The 13,249-nt window shown below is 43.7% G+C and overlaps 1 protein-coding gene across 6 annotated transcripts in view; it reads right to left on the bottom strand.

The window, feature by feature from the left end:
• Window positions 1-13,249, bottom strand: part of SELP (selectin P) — a 41,088-nt gene that overhangs the window by 5,101 nt on the left and 22,738 nt on the right. For 3 of the 6 annotated variants that reach the window (XM_049881272.1, XM_049881275.1, XM_049881274.1), the window contains 5 exons: window positions 10,485-10,670; window positions 4,475-4,660; window positions 3,438-3,650; window positions 2,054-2,239; window positions 1,160-1,276 (listed from right to left, as the gene is read on the bottom strand). In XM_049881272.1, coding sequence (XP_049737229.1) covers window positions 1,160-1,276; window positions 2,054-2,239; window positions 3,438-3,650; window positions 4,475-4,660; window positions 10,485-10,670 — 888 coding nt within the window. The remainder of the gene's footprint in view (window positions 1-1,159; window positions 1,277-2,053; window positions 2,240-3,437; window positions 3,651-4,474; window positions 4,661-10,484; window positions 10,671-13,249) is intronic. The other 3 variants (XM_049881277.1, XM_049881273.1, XM_049881276.1) reach the window with 2 other exon arrangements.

Below are 13,249 nucleotides of genomic sequence, written 5' to 3'. Positions count from 1 at the left end.
CCATTTCCCCCATGGCCAAATTCCTCTCACTCTTCAAAGCTAAACTCAAAAAAACCTTTTCTGACCTACCAATTTGGTTTAGTCACCCCTATTCTGAGTTCCCAAAATGCAGGGGGTTCAAACCCACCAGCGGCTCTGCAGGAGAAAAGACCTGGTGATCTGCTCTGATAAAGATTACAGCCTAGGAAACTCTGTGGGGCAGTTCTACTCTGTCAGATAGGGTCACTATGAGTCAAAATTGACGCAACAGCACACAACAACAGCATTCTGAGTTCCAGTCCCTGGGTGGCACAAACAGTTAACAGGCTCAACTGCTAACCACAAGGCTGGGGGTTTGTGTCTACCCAAAGGTACCTCAAAAGAAAGGCTTGGCAATCTACTTCCAAAAATCAGTCATTGGAAACCCTATGGGGCACAGTTCTACTCTGACACACATGGGGTTGCCATTAGTTGGAATTGATTCCATGGCAGTTGGTTTGGGTTTTGGTTTATTCTGTGTTCCAGGAATACCAAGGTTATATTTTTGGCCTGCTACACTTACCATGTGTCTATCTCCCGTACTAGAGCATACATTCCTGATATCAAGAACCATCATTCTGGGTCCCAGCACCTAACAAAGCTGATCAATAAATGAGTTGCCTGAAGGAAGGAGTAAGGGAGGGAAATAAGAGCTTCTCCAGTTAGTTTTGGTGATAACCTAAGACCACCTATATAGGGGCCTTGGTAGTGCAATGGTTAAGCATTCTGCTGCTAGCCAAAAGGTTGGCAGTTCAAATCCACCACCTGCTCCTTGGAAGCCCTACAGGACAGTTCTATTCTGTCCTAAAGGGTTGCTATGAGTCAGAATCGACAGCAACAGGAAAAATGCCACCTAGTCCAGAGGCTCCCATATACCAATCTGAGTGAAAACCAATCTTGCCAGAATTTTGGGGGGAAGAAAATTCAGATTTCCCAGCTCATTTCCAGATCTCCCTGTGAAGAGATCTTATTTTTATAAAGTTCCCTAGGGGATTCTGATGGGCACCCAGTTCTTAAATCTTGGCCTTATTTTCTTTCAATGCAAATGTTTTCAAACACGAACTACTGAAGTTGAGGTTTAAACCCCCACCTCGAGTCACATAAAAGAATAAAATAAAGAGAAGATTTTTTTCTTATTTACCTTTTTGTCTGAAACGTCTTCTTAGTAGAGCCAGGAGTGTCCCACCCATCAAGAGACCAGTTGCAGAAGCCACAGCTCCACCAAAGTAAGTCAGGGCTTCCTGGATAGTCAATGGCCCTGATACAAAACACACACACACACACACACACACACAACGTGAAATGTGTATTGTGCAGAAGACCAGTCGTTCTCCTAGAAGGGCCCCAAGAAGTCTAAGGTGTGAGATCAAGTTGGGTCATCAATGGCCATCAGTGCAAACAGACACCAGAGAAGATCTGGAGGTGATAAAACCACTCCTACAGAAGAGGGAGGAGGACCCAGTTTTATCCCCAAGGCTTAAGTATCAAACGTAATTTCCAAAGGGGTCAGGGTAAAGAGCCATAAAAAGAATTAAATGATAGAATAAGTGGAACAGTGGACAAATAAACTCAAGCATGAGTAATTTAGGGGGCAATTGATATGAACTTATACAACAAAAGGAAGTCAGAAGCTGCTAGGGGAAAAAAAGTTATGAAATAAACCTTGCAAACAGATAGAGCTTAATTAAGAAGATCTGTGGTATTTTTTTTGTGTGTGTGTGTGGTATTTGCAGAGATATGTGGTAAATGAAGGCCTCCTGGGATAATAAATTGGGACTATGCATGAGATAACCCCTCACTTTAAGACATTCTGAAACTCCAAAATGGATTAAAACAGATGATAAGGACATGAGGGGTGATTGTCTATACAGAGTCACTGAATTAATTCCCACCTCTGTATAAGACTTGACTCATTGTGAAGCGTATATTAAGCACAGGGGAAATTCAGTGATGGGATGTCAGATACACAGAGAAGAAACACTGATTTGTTATTGTCCATATCAAGGTGACTTTCTAAATCACATGAAAAACATACCTTGGCAGGTTGGCATCGTGGTAGACCAGTGGCCACTCTCTTGGCATGCTGTTCTTGCTGAGCCACTAAGTAATTGACCCTCTGGACAATGGAAGGTACAGGCTGATCCATAGCTGAAATTTCCCCAGGGGTTGGAGCAGTTCATCATCACTGGCTTAATAATGCGCAGCTCAGAGCACTTGACAGCTGCAGGAAAAACAAACGCGTAACACAAAGGTACAAAAGATTACGGCTTCCTTTATAACCTGGTTATTAGTGCCAGCAGATGAGGCCAAAAGTGAATGATCAGAAAGGATATGAGTCACTTGTGCCATTAACGTGTTGACCATACATGCTAAAATACCCACTCAAAGAATAATAGTCAAAGAACCAGGATAGGAACATACCAGCATCCAATAAATAACTACTGATGGGTTGATAGGAGGTGCAAGGTTAAAAGCTCGGCGGATACCCAAGAGGTTGGCAGTTCTAATCCACCAGCCAGTCCTTGGAAACCCTATGGGCCAGTTCTACTCTGTCCCTTAGGGTCCCTGTGAGTCAGAATCGACTCAACGGCAACAGGTTTGGTTTTAGTTTTTTAATGGGTTGATCAATCTTGTCTCCAAAAATATTATTTATAAAATTTTGCTTCTCAAAAATATTATTGTTCTCAATGTTGTTATTAGCATCGCCAACGAGCAACTATCTGGCACATCTCTGTGTGTTGGCACTCAAGTGTTTACCATGGCTGGACTCTTGGAAGTTTGAAAGGAGTGGAGGCCATCATTCCTTTTAAACTATTTTTAAGAAACTTCAGATTACTTCCCCCAATTTACAGGTAGGGAACTAAAGCTCAGGAAATGAAATTTAAGTCAAATAAACATTACTGAGTAATAGGGACATTTGCGAGGCAGCATGCTGTGTTCTGTGAGGATACAAAGATGAATGAGACATAGGTCAAAGCTTCGTGTCCGGGGTGAGAGCTCCTCAGGAGCTATCACACATGGTTTTGTCTTCTTGTTCAGGTTGCAGTTCTTTTGAGAAACATGGCAACTGTACACTGCCACCTACTTAATACAACTGCAACTTGTCTTTCATGATTCATATGGCTGGTTTCACACTGTAGCACGCTCACTGTCCTAACACATTTTGGACATTTAAAAATGTTTCCTCTGGGCCTTTGGACACCAGGGCGTTAGCTCGTGGGGTGAGGAAGGGGGAGAGGCAACGTGCCTACTGCACATGGCTTCCGATTGCGGCTGTTAGGGCAGCGGGTTGGTGTGGGTTTCATGAAGGAGCTGACACCTGAAGTTGTGGGGTTGGCGAGATTTCAACAGGCAGGCGCAAGGATTGATCTGAGTGCCCGCAGGGAGACAGCTTCAGAACTGCATGCTTTGCAGGTTACCTATGCACGTGGGCGCTTCTGCTGTCCATTGTCCTGAAGTTCTGCATCGGAGAGGGCTGTCCCCTGTGAGTGTGAACCCAGCATTGCATCCAAAGTAGCAAGTGGTATTCAAACCGAAGGTTCCCAGATGATGCGTACAGGACATCGTTCCCTGCCCAGGAGTGATGAGGGCTGGGCATCGCATCTCTGAGGTGGGAGCTGATGCTGTGCCTGCTGAGAGAAAGGGTCTCAGTTTACGGAGTCCGCAATATAAAAAGCATTACAGAGTTAAGGACTTCCATCCCTCTCGTGACAAGGTATCTTTAGCCATACACTCTTTAGGAAGATATCTTTCTCCTTAAGGAAAAATATTCATCTCAGGTATGGAAAACCAGATGAGGAAAGTTATTTAAGAAGTACTTGGAGAGAGGATTCTCCTGGTCAGAAGAAGAAACTGGGGTGTCAATGTTATTGATATTTTAAAAAGCAGAAGAGTTGGTACAGAAATACAAGGAATTTGATAGAAAACCAAGTACTTTGGGTGAATTGCCTGTTTGTCTCTGCTTTATTGGGAGGAGATCTTGTCCTGTCGCCAAAGTCCAGCCTGACGTGTGAGGTGGAGTGACGCCACTGTCTGTCACTAGCCTACCCCGTGGCAGGAAGACAGTGGGTGGCCTCTCTCCACCTGAATTCCTCAGTTGAAAATGTTGGCCCAGTGGCTTCATTCCTTGCATTCTTTCAGCAATGAAGTAATGGAGGCCATTCAATAACTTTTTGATAAAAAGAGGCAAAAATATGAAAGTTTCTGCTTATGAAATCAATATTCCTTTTACTTCCAAACATAAAAAGTTCCATTCCGCCTTATAACTATTTTAACCTATAGGCTGTGTTCCCCAGCCTCAACAGATGGCCCATTTCATACGCAGAAGCAGTGCTTTCACAGTGATAATAACACAACCTGTAGCTGTCCCATTGTAAGAGCTGTGTAAGTATTTGCTATTATTGTAGAAGGAATTTCCAAAGGCGGAGCCGTTCCTGGGGAGGGCATATTGTTTTACCTTCGCAGGTGGGTGGAGGTGCTGTCCACTTCCCAGAAGTTGTGCATTCAACACTGGTGGACCCTTTCAGCTTAAAGCCCGTGCCGCAGGAGAAACGGCAGGTGGAGCTGACGGTGAACTCGCCGTGAGCCTCGGAGCAATCCATGCTGCCCCGTTCTGGGGGAGATAGCTGTGGACACCTGATGGCTGGGGCACCAAATCCAGAATGTCACCATCTTCAAGTTTATTCAGAATTCTGTTCATAATTCACTCATGCATTCAAGACATATTTACTGAGCGTCTACTATGTGCCTGGTGTTTTGCTAAGCAGCAGGCATTCCACAACAAATAAGACAGGTCTTTTCCTGCAGAGGGGCAGTATGGTAGGCTTGCAGAGAGGAGTGAGGTAGAAATACAGAGATAAGGAAGTCAAGGATTCAAACAGTCACTCTCAAGAATTCGCATTTTCACCCTCTCTTCTCTGTGCCCTCCGCTTCAGAGACCTCACGGCCTCCACTGCTCTACTAGCCTATCTCCACATGTGTAGTCCTGGGTTTCACTTCTGCCCCTCTTTCTGCCTGAGACCACTTCGTCTTAGATACCCTGCCATCTCTTCAAATTCAACAGGTCTACAGCTTCAGTGAGCATCTCTGTCTCAAACTATTTCTTCCTCTCGAATTCCAGGCTTTTTTTTTTTTTTAATCATAGTTGTTCAGCACAGGAAAGCTCAAAACTCTGTCTAGCTAGACTGATCCCTGGGGATTCCCTGACCTGGCCTCCTGTGTTCTGGTCTCTGGTTCTTGGCCCACACTGCCCTGAATTTCCTTTTATTTCCATTGACTAGAATCCTACCCACCCTCCAGGATCCAACCCAACACAGCTTCTCTGAAGTCTTCTTTTCCTCTGAACCCATGAACTTTCTGTTGTCATATCTTCCCTTTCTACTATATTGAAAAAAAAAAAAAACTTCTAAAATCCATGAAGCATAAATCTCTGTGTCTCCCACAATTCACACACACTGCAGTGTCTTGTGAGATGGTACTCAGTAACCACTTGACAAGTGGATGAGTGATTTTTTAATTTACTAACCATAACTTCCCCTAAAAAGTCATTTTCGCAAATTATTGCAGTTTCATGTTTTTCTAGAGTTAGGTCTGTGCTTTATCGCCATTAGATTCTATGACACGAAACTATCATTTATCAATAAATATTGGGCTACTGACAAACTGAGTGGCTATTATTTCTTCAAATTCAAAGCTATTATGAAGGCAATAACTTGGTCAGGTAAAGCTCACTTGGCTTAGCTTTTTTTTTTTTTAATCCTTTGAATTCCTTTTTTTTTTGTCTCATGGGAAGGTGGTATATTTGGCCTGTGCTGGACCATGCATGTTTCAGTGTCAGGCTACTCATGGAAGGATTGTAGATACAGATTACATGAATCCTTTCAAATAGCCAGAGTAACATACTGAATTTTAGTTCAGTAGTCTCAAACTTTTGAGTGACCAATAAACCCATATCTAGGAGATCAATTCCATCTGCTAAGCACTTATTAAACATGTCTATTGGGATAAATCCTAGACATGAAGTCACCTGTGAACATTTTCACCAAAATAACTTTTTCATTATCTTCCAGGATTTAAGTCCAAGAATATGCATAGGGTCAGTTGCAGCAGAGCAGAGGCCTTGCCTGCTTTTTCCGCACTGGATCCCGGTGCCTACAACAGTGCCTGGCACATAGTAGGTAATCGACAAATACTTGCTCAATGAGTGAATATGTGAATGAGTACAATTTAATTTGGATGCATTTTAATAAATGCTTTATTTGGTTTGAAAAATACAAAAGGAGCTACTATTTTTTTAAAAATGATTAAATGTGACCCCTCGTATTCAAATGTAGTTGTAAGTTCCAACTCATGACAACCCCATGAGTGCAGGGTAGAACCGTAGTCCATAGGGTTTTCAAGGCTGTGACCTTTCAGAAGCAGATTGCCAGGCCTTACTTCTGAGCTGCCTCTGGGTGGGTTTGAACCACCGATCTTTCGGTTAGCAATCCAGTGCTCAACCACTTGTGCCACCCAGGGACTCCTCCGGTGTATTACAACATTAAATTCATTTGGGAGACATAAGTGTGGTTTCAATTTTGTCAGCCTTGCTCTGCCGTGGTTACAGATCCAACTTTTGTACTTATAAAATCTCGGAACCCTCTTGGGTAAAAATTAACCTCGTCCAACCGAAGGCCTCTAAATGTCTTTAAGGATTTGACTTTGACTCATGTGAGGGAGCTGCCTGCAGGAAAGCCTAACCCAGACTTGGCATACGGCGGGCTCTCAGCAAACGGGCTGAATTAGATCTGTGGAGCTCCCAAGGATGCTGATGGAGTGAAGGACCTAGTGCAGAAGCAGAGGGAGGCTTACGCAGAGGAACGGCCTTTCTGGGTAACGTTTAAAAGCAGTCCTATTCTTGAGCTTACTGTAAAACATCAAATCGTCTGTGAACATTTTCACTAAAGCAACTTTTTCAGTATCTTCCAGGATTCTGTAATCCTACTATAAAACTTTGATAAAAACTAGTAATTACAAGAAAAATAAAATAACAGATAAAGGTTGCTTTTATTATATAGTTAGTGCTCTGTTTTGACTTACTTCCAAGGCAGTTCTATCTACATTGTTGTTTAATTATTGCACTCGAATCCACAGATGATTGAGCTCACTAGTTCTCTATTATCAATGAATGAAAACAAAGATGGCAAAAATTAAGTACATTGGAGATGTTGCTTTATCAGTGGTAGTTCTGGCCAATCCTCACGCAATGAAGAACATTTAAAAAGCTAGATTAAACAACAACAATTTTTATAAAGCATTAAAGAGCAAATAAAATTATCAAGAATTACTAGGTTGAGATCTTCAAGCAGATAGGAACCCAGAGCCAAGAACACAGAGAGTTTCTGGGGCACTTTTGCTCTGGTGCTGTTTGCTGATCCAGGAGAGACGGCTAAGAGGCTGATCTGAGTTTTTGATAGATGACTGGAGCTAGAAGGAGCCCAGGTGATGCAGTGCTTAAGCACTTGGCTGCTAATAGAAATGTTGGCAGTTCAAACTCACCCATTGTCTCTGTGGGAGAAAAGACCTAGCGATCTGCTCTCATAGGCAATCTGCTCCTAGACTGTAGTGTAGTAAACCCTGTAGGCCATTCTACTCTGTCATACTGGTTTGCTATGAGTCAAATATTGACTTGATGGCTTCTAAGAACAACAGGGCTAGAGAGGAAAAAGTTGGGATCCAGGTAAACTGCCTTTGCTTTGGGCTGGGCCTTCATAACTGCATTCTAAGAGTAAAGACAAACTAGAAGTAAATGATACTCAAAAAGACTTCAACCTGGTTCTGAGTCATTTGGGTGACCCAGAAAATCTCAAGTCCTGGGTTTAGATTAAGGTAACTGCAGATTGCTATTACCCACAGGAGCCTGGAAAAAGCAAAAGGAAATTGACTTGGGGGCTTCAACTAATGTCTACTAACAGTTATTGAAATACCGTGCTCAGCACACAAAAGTAACCAAATGCATGAGGAGATAAAACAGCACGAGTATGAACCACAGAACAAAGAGAAAGCACAAACACACACAAAAAGATTTATATTAGTAGCAGTAAATTCTTCTCTGTTTCTTCTTATTATCTCATTTTACTTGAGCTGGGTACAGCTTCCCCAAGAATTTTTTGGGAGAAGATATGTAATAAGTGAAACTGTTCTAACTGTTGTAAACTCAAGCCTCATACTAACGACTAAGAATTCCTATGGAGTCAGAGTCATGTCGGAGGGGTGGATGAAACAGAGATGCCACCCAGGAAAGAGCTTGGAGGACACCATTTTGCCATATTTTAGAACCTGGATGAGCAGGGACTGGGCAGAAGGGTGGAACTGGGATTGAGACTTGGAACCAGGACTGGCTGCCCTCACTAGGCGAGGCTAGCTCACAATCAGGGGACGGGCCCAGCAGCCGCACATGGTCTGCAGAAGGTCAGTGACAGACACCATTAAGGGATATGGAGAGCAGTAGTGTGAGTCAGGATGGGTGCACCAACAACCAGTGGGGGTGCGGGATGGACCACAGATACAAGCAATCTGCTGTGAAAACAACATCGTGACAGTCAGTAGAAGACCCTCAGTCACGGCCTAGAGTCAGGGAAAGGACTTCAGGTCCTGGAGGACAAAGGCAGGGAAGAAACCAGAACACATGGGCAGGGTCCAAGTCCCAGAGGCTCAAGCAACTGATATTCCCACTGAAAAGGGCTTATCTGTGGAACCACCACAAAAATGGAACCTGGAATTGCGCTCTGAAGAGGGGACTGAGCGCTTCACCTGCTGCACTGCCCCTGCTGACTTGGTGGCCCCTGAGCCTTTCTGATGTGCCTCAGGACTCTGCAGAACTATGTGAAAATCAGGGCCTGGGGGTGGTGCTAAACGGCCAGAGATTCATGGACCGTAGGCCAAAAAGAGGAACTGGATATATTTGCCTATATTTAGAGAACACATTTGGAGTGTGAGGTAGAAACACAGTTGCAGAGCTCAAAATCAGGTTCAGACAAGGTTGCTAGTTCTGAGGCCCACAGTCGGCCATGTTCAAGGTTGGCGTGGAGGGGGTGTGTCTGTGAGGTGGGAGAGAAATGCTTCTTATTGTGGGGAAAAGAGGGTTGGGAAGGAGCGAGTGGATCCAGGGGCTGGAGGGATGACAGCTTGAACAATCATGGCTGCATACATGATTTAAAACTTTAGTGAGATTTTTAAAATGTATTCTTGATTCTTTTTTTTTTTTTTATTCTTGATTCTTTCGCCTTGAAATGGAATGTGGAAAAATAGAGATCATGATAAATGTTTATAGAATAAATGGATGAGGTGCGAGAAATAAATGAAGAAGTGATGAAGCACAAGCCCTAATGCTGTCACCCACAAAGATTCTAGATTGCTGGGTAGTTTCTAGTATACATTTTGACAGTAGATGGTAGCATTTATGCCCTTTAATCTACATTATTCCCGGCAGAGGAAGGACCTCACTCCTCTCCTCCTGGAATTAAGAAAAGTGAAGCCTGTGTATAAAGTGGCTTTCTCAAGAAGAACAGAGGATAAGACAATACACATCTTTGGTTATTAATTCAGTTCTTATTCCATAAGAAGTGATAGCTGTTTTTCACGTAACATTAATAGATTTCTACCAAGATATCCTCTCATCTGATCACGAGATACTGCCATTTTTCAAGTGCATTTCAGCAGTTATAGCTGCAACCCAGGACAGTGGAAGAGTAAACTTACAAGTGACCCGGCCGGGATCTTAAGGCGCTCACCTGCTAACCGAAAGGTCAGTGGTTTGAACCGACCAGCCGCTCCATGGGAGAAAGATGTGGCAGTTTAATTCCGCAAGGATTTACAGCCTTGCAAACCTTATGGGGAAATTCTACTCTGTCCTGTAGGGTTGCTATGAGTCAGAATCTATTCTAAAGCAATGGGTTTGGCTTGGTTTTTGAGCCCAGATTTAGAAACGCTGCCACAAGGTGGCAGTGCAGCATAGTGGTTAAAAAACCAGCTTTTTTTTTTTTTTTCTAGTTAACGTTTTTTTCTAGTCAACAGTGCCAGTAACACAGCTGGATTCATCACTGTTAACGGTATTACCACAGACAAGTTAACCTTCCTGAGCCCTAGTTTCCTCATCTATAAAATGGGGATGATACTGTTTTCCCTCATGTCTTCAGAATTGTGGTAAACATCAAATCCTATAATGACATGAAAAACACTTCATAAAACTGGAATGTTTAACCAGAATTAGTACAAGATTCTTAGTAAAGATAGAGATGGAGACAGAAAGAGAGAGGTGGAGAGACAGAGAGATGGAGAGAGAGCAGCTTTTGGTCTAGAGTACCACATTCCGTAGAGAACGTCTTGTTTGCTTTAGCCGAAGAACACTGTTACAGGAGTCTCTGCTGACTGTCCATTCCCATACTGTCCCGTGAAAAGGTGCGAGAAAGGACAGACCGTGATCCTACCTTCACACATTGGTGAGGAACCTGTCCAGTGTCCAGATGAAGTACAATCCAATCTTTCTGGTCCAGATAAAGAAAATCCCTTATCACAGCTGAACTGGCATGTGGATTTATAGCTGGAGTCCCCAAGAGGTTGGACACAGGTCATTGTTCCATTCTGAGGGCTTAGCAGAGGTGTGCAGGTAATAGCTACCATGGGTCATAGCAAAGGAGGAGAGAAGAAACCATTTCAGAATTCAGCAACCTGAAACCAGCCAGATGAGTGAGTGTGTGTGTGTGTGTGTGTGTGTGTGTGTGCTGCCCCTCCTTAACACCCGGCAGCATCATTTGGCTGGAAATGCGTGCTGGTATTTCATGGTGTGCCTTATCACCAGTGAGGGACTATGGGCATGTAAAAGAGCAGCTTATAGTCAATTGATACCCTGAAACACTCACCCACAAAGCATTAGAGGTGATTTTTAAAAGCAGGCAGCGACCTGTTTGGAAAGCTAGTCTGTGCAACTCATTCCAGTTGGCCCGGGGCAGAAGCGGAAGTGGCTGTTTCCTTGCTACCTTCTTCACAAACAGACCTGATGACCTTACCAGAAAACAGCGACAAGGGACTGGAAAAGGGGCTCTGGAGATAAAATACTTTTTTGCCTTCCCAAAACTCCTTCCCCCAACCAGGTGGTAAAAAGAATCCGGGTCCAAATCTTGCCTCTGTTACTTATTAGCGATATGTCTCTAGACAATAACCTTTCTGAACCTCAGTTTCTTCACCAGTAAAATGGAGAAATCATAATCTTGCCTAGCAGGGATCCTTAGGTATATAAGTTAATGATATCATACATAAAGCAAAATTTAAAAATATAGTAAAAAGCCATATACAAAGTAGGTAGATAATGTAGTAGCTTGCGTGCTAACGCGAATTCCCACTCTTGTCACCAGTCTCCTCCTATGCTGACGACAGTTCACCACAGTGACTGAACTTGCTCACTTATCGGCGGAGCTGAACTCGGTCTTACAGTTCTCTGCCACACTTCCTACAAGCAGAGTCTGCGGCACTAAGAAGCCTGCTTTCCTTCTGTGTGGCTGCGCTAATGGAGGCAGGCTGGGGCATCAAAAGGCCTACGCTTGTCATTTCACAGCTCTGTGACTTTTGGCAAGTCACTTAACCTCTCAGAGCCTCAATTTCTTCATCTGTAAAATGGGAGGAATAGTGCCCAGGATGTTTACAAAGATCAAAAGTGAAAATACACAGTATACAAATGTTAATAGCTATCAAGATGTCCTTTTGCAAATTAATAAGACAATAAATCCTGGATTAAATCTGATGGCATTAAAAAGTGAAGACTAAGCAAACACATGGTTCGGGTGTTACTTCTTCCCTGTTTGACCTGGATGAGCAGCATATGGCTTTAGACAAGCAACAGTTGGCGGTCTTCAGTCTTGAGAGCATTTTCTATGTTTTTCTCTTCATTCCTTTTCCTCTCCAGTAACACTCCCGGCAAATCAATCAATTTTCCAAAGACCTAGTTGTTACTGAAATGTCTTTCTGTATTCAGTGTGTATGAGGGGTGGGTCGGGGAGTGGGGAGAGAAGACAACTCAAGAAGCCTGTAAGCTTTAAGGGCAAACTGGGGGGAAGGGGTGTGTGTGAGAATCTGCCTGGCATTGAGTCCATTTCCAGCTCTTTCTCTAACAGTGGGGGTGGCTGGGAGGTGGGGAGCATTAAAAAGGGAAATTGTCTGCCAACATAGTCTCAGAAGTATTACAACAGCTAGTGGGTTGCAAGCCTCATTGTACCTTCCTGTCCAGCCCACACTGGCTGCTTCACTTGATAGGTACCCAGCAACGCGAGGTTGAGGAGAAAGTTCAGTCAGAGTAAACAAAGAACTAAAAGCAGAAGGGAACTGGAGGGTCACAGGAAGCCGTGGTGAGTGGCAACTTCTCTGCTGTGAAACGCCCATAGGCAGGCCAGTATGGGGCAATGAACAGTAATCTGTGCCCTGCATAGCTAGGGCAGCCTGGAAGAGCTCTGAGCACCATGATAACTCACAGCAAAGACCCCAAGTCCTTCCCCAAAGCTGCGTGGACTTTGTGACGTATCCAGGCTTCGGTATGGCCAGGATGAGAGCTGAGGGGCCAGGTCACAGCCCATCCCATCCTCTCCAGACCCTCGATCTGAAGGTGCCCCCCATCTATCCATTGCTGTTGAGTCCATTCCAACTTACAGTGTCCTTATAGGACAGAGTAGATGTGCCACCTGTCTCAAGGCTGTAATCTTTACGGAGGCAGGCTGCTACATCTTTCTCCCACAGAGCAGCTAGCTGGAGGGCTCGAACTGCCAACCTTTTGGTTAGCAGCCGAACGCTTAACCACTGCGCCACCAGGTTCTGAGGTTACGCCCAACTTAAAGCCTGTGACTTGTCATACTCTTTGGTGCTTGGGAATGAAGTACACCTAGTTTTCCTAAGTTTGTTTATTCGTTCATTCACTCATTCATTTGTCCATTGATTCATTCACAGTTGGCCCAGATTAGCAGTGGTGTGTGTGTGTGACCTGAATAGCAGATGGTTTTCTCTTCATAAAACCATGTATCTGCTTGCTTTCTAGATGTTGGGAGTCTGTACAAAGTGAATAGGCAAAGGCAGACAATACAGAAGATTCTAGTATTTTACATATTAAACTTTTGACTAAAATTGTATATGCTTCAGAAAAATATTAATTGCATAGACAAAAAGTGGATAGGGGAAGTACTTGGAAGAATTCACAGCAGAATGTTAACAG

This window comes from Elephas maximus, chromosome 3, assembly GCF_024166365.1.
Source record: "Elephas maximus indicus isolate mEleMax1 chromosome 3, mEleMax1 primary haplotype, whole genome shotgun sequence".
Taxonomy (NCBI): domain Eukaryota; kingdom Metazoa; phylum Chordata; class Mammalia; order Proboscidea; family Elephantidae; genus Elephas; species Elephas maximus.
Note: the sequence above shows the minus strand (reverse complement) of the source record. Positions and strands in the feature narration are given on the sequence as shown.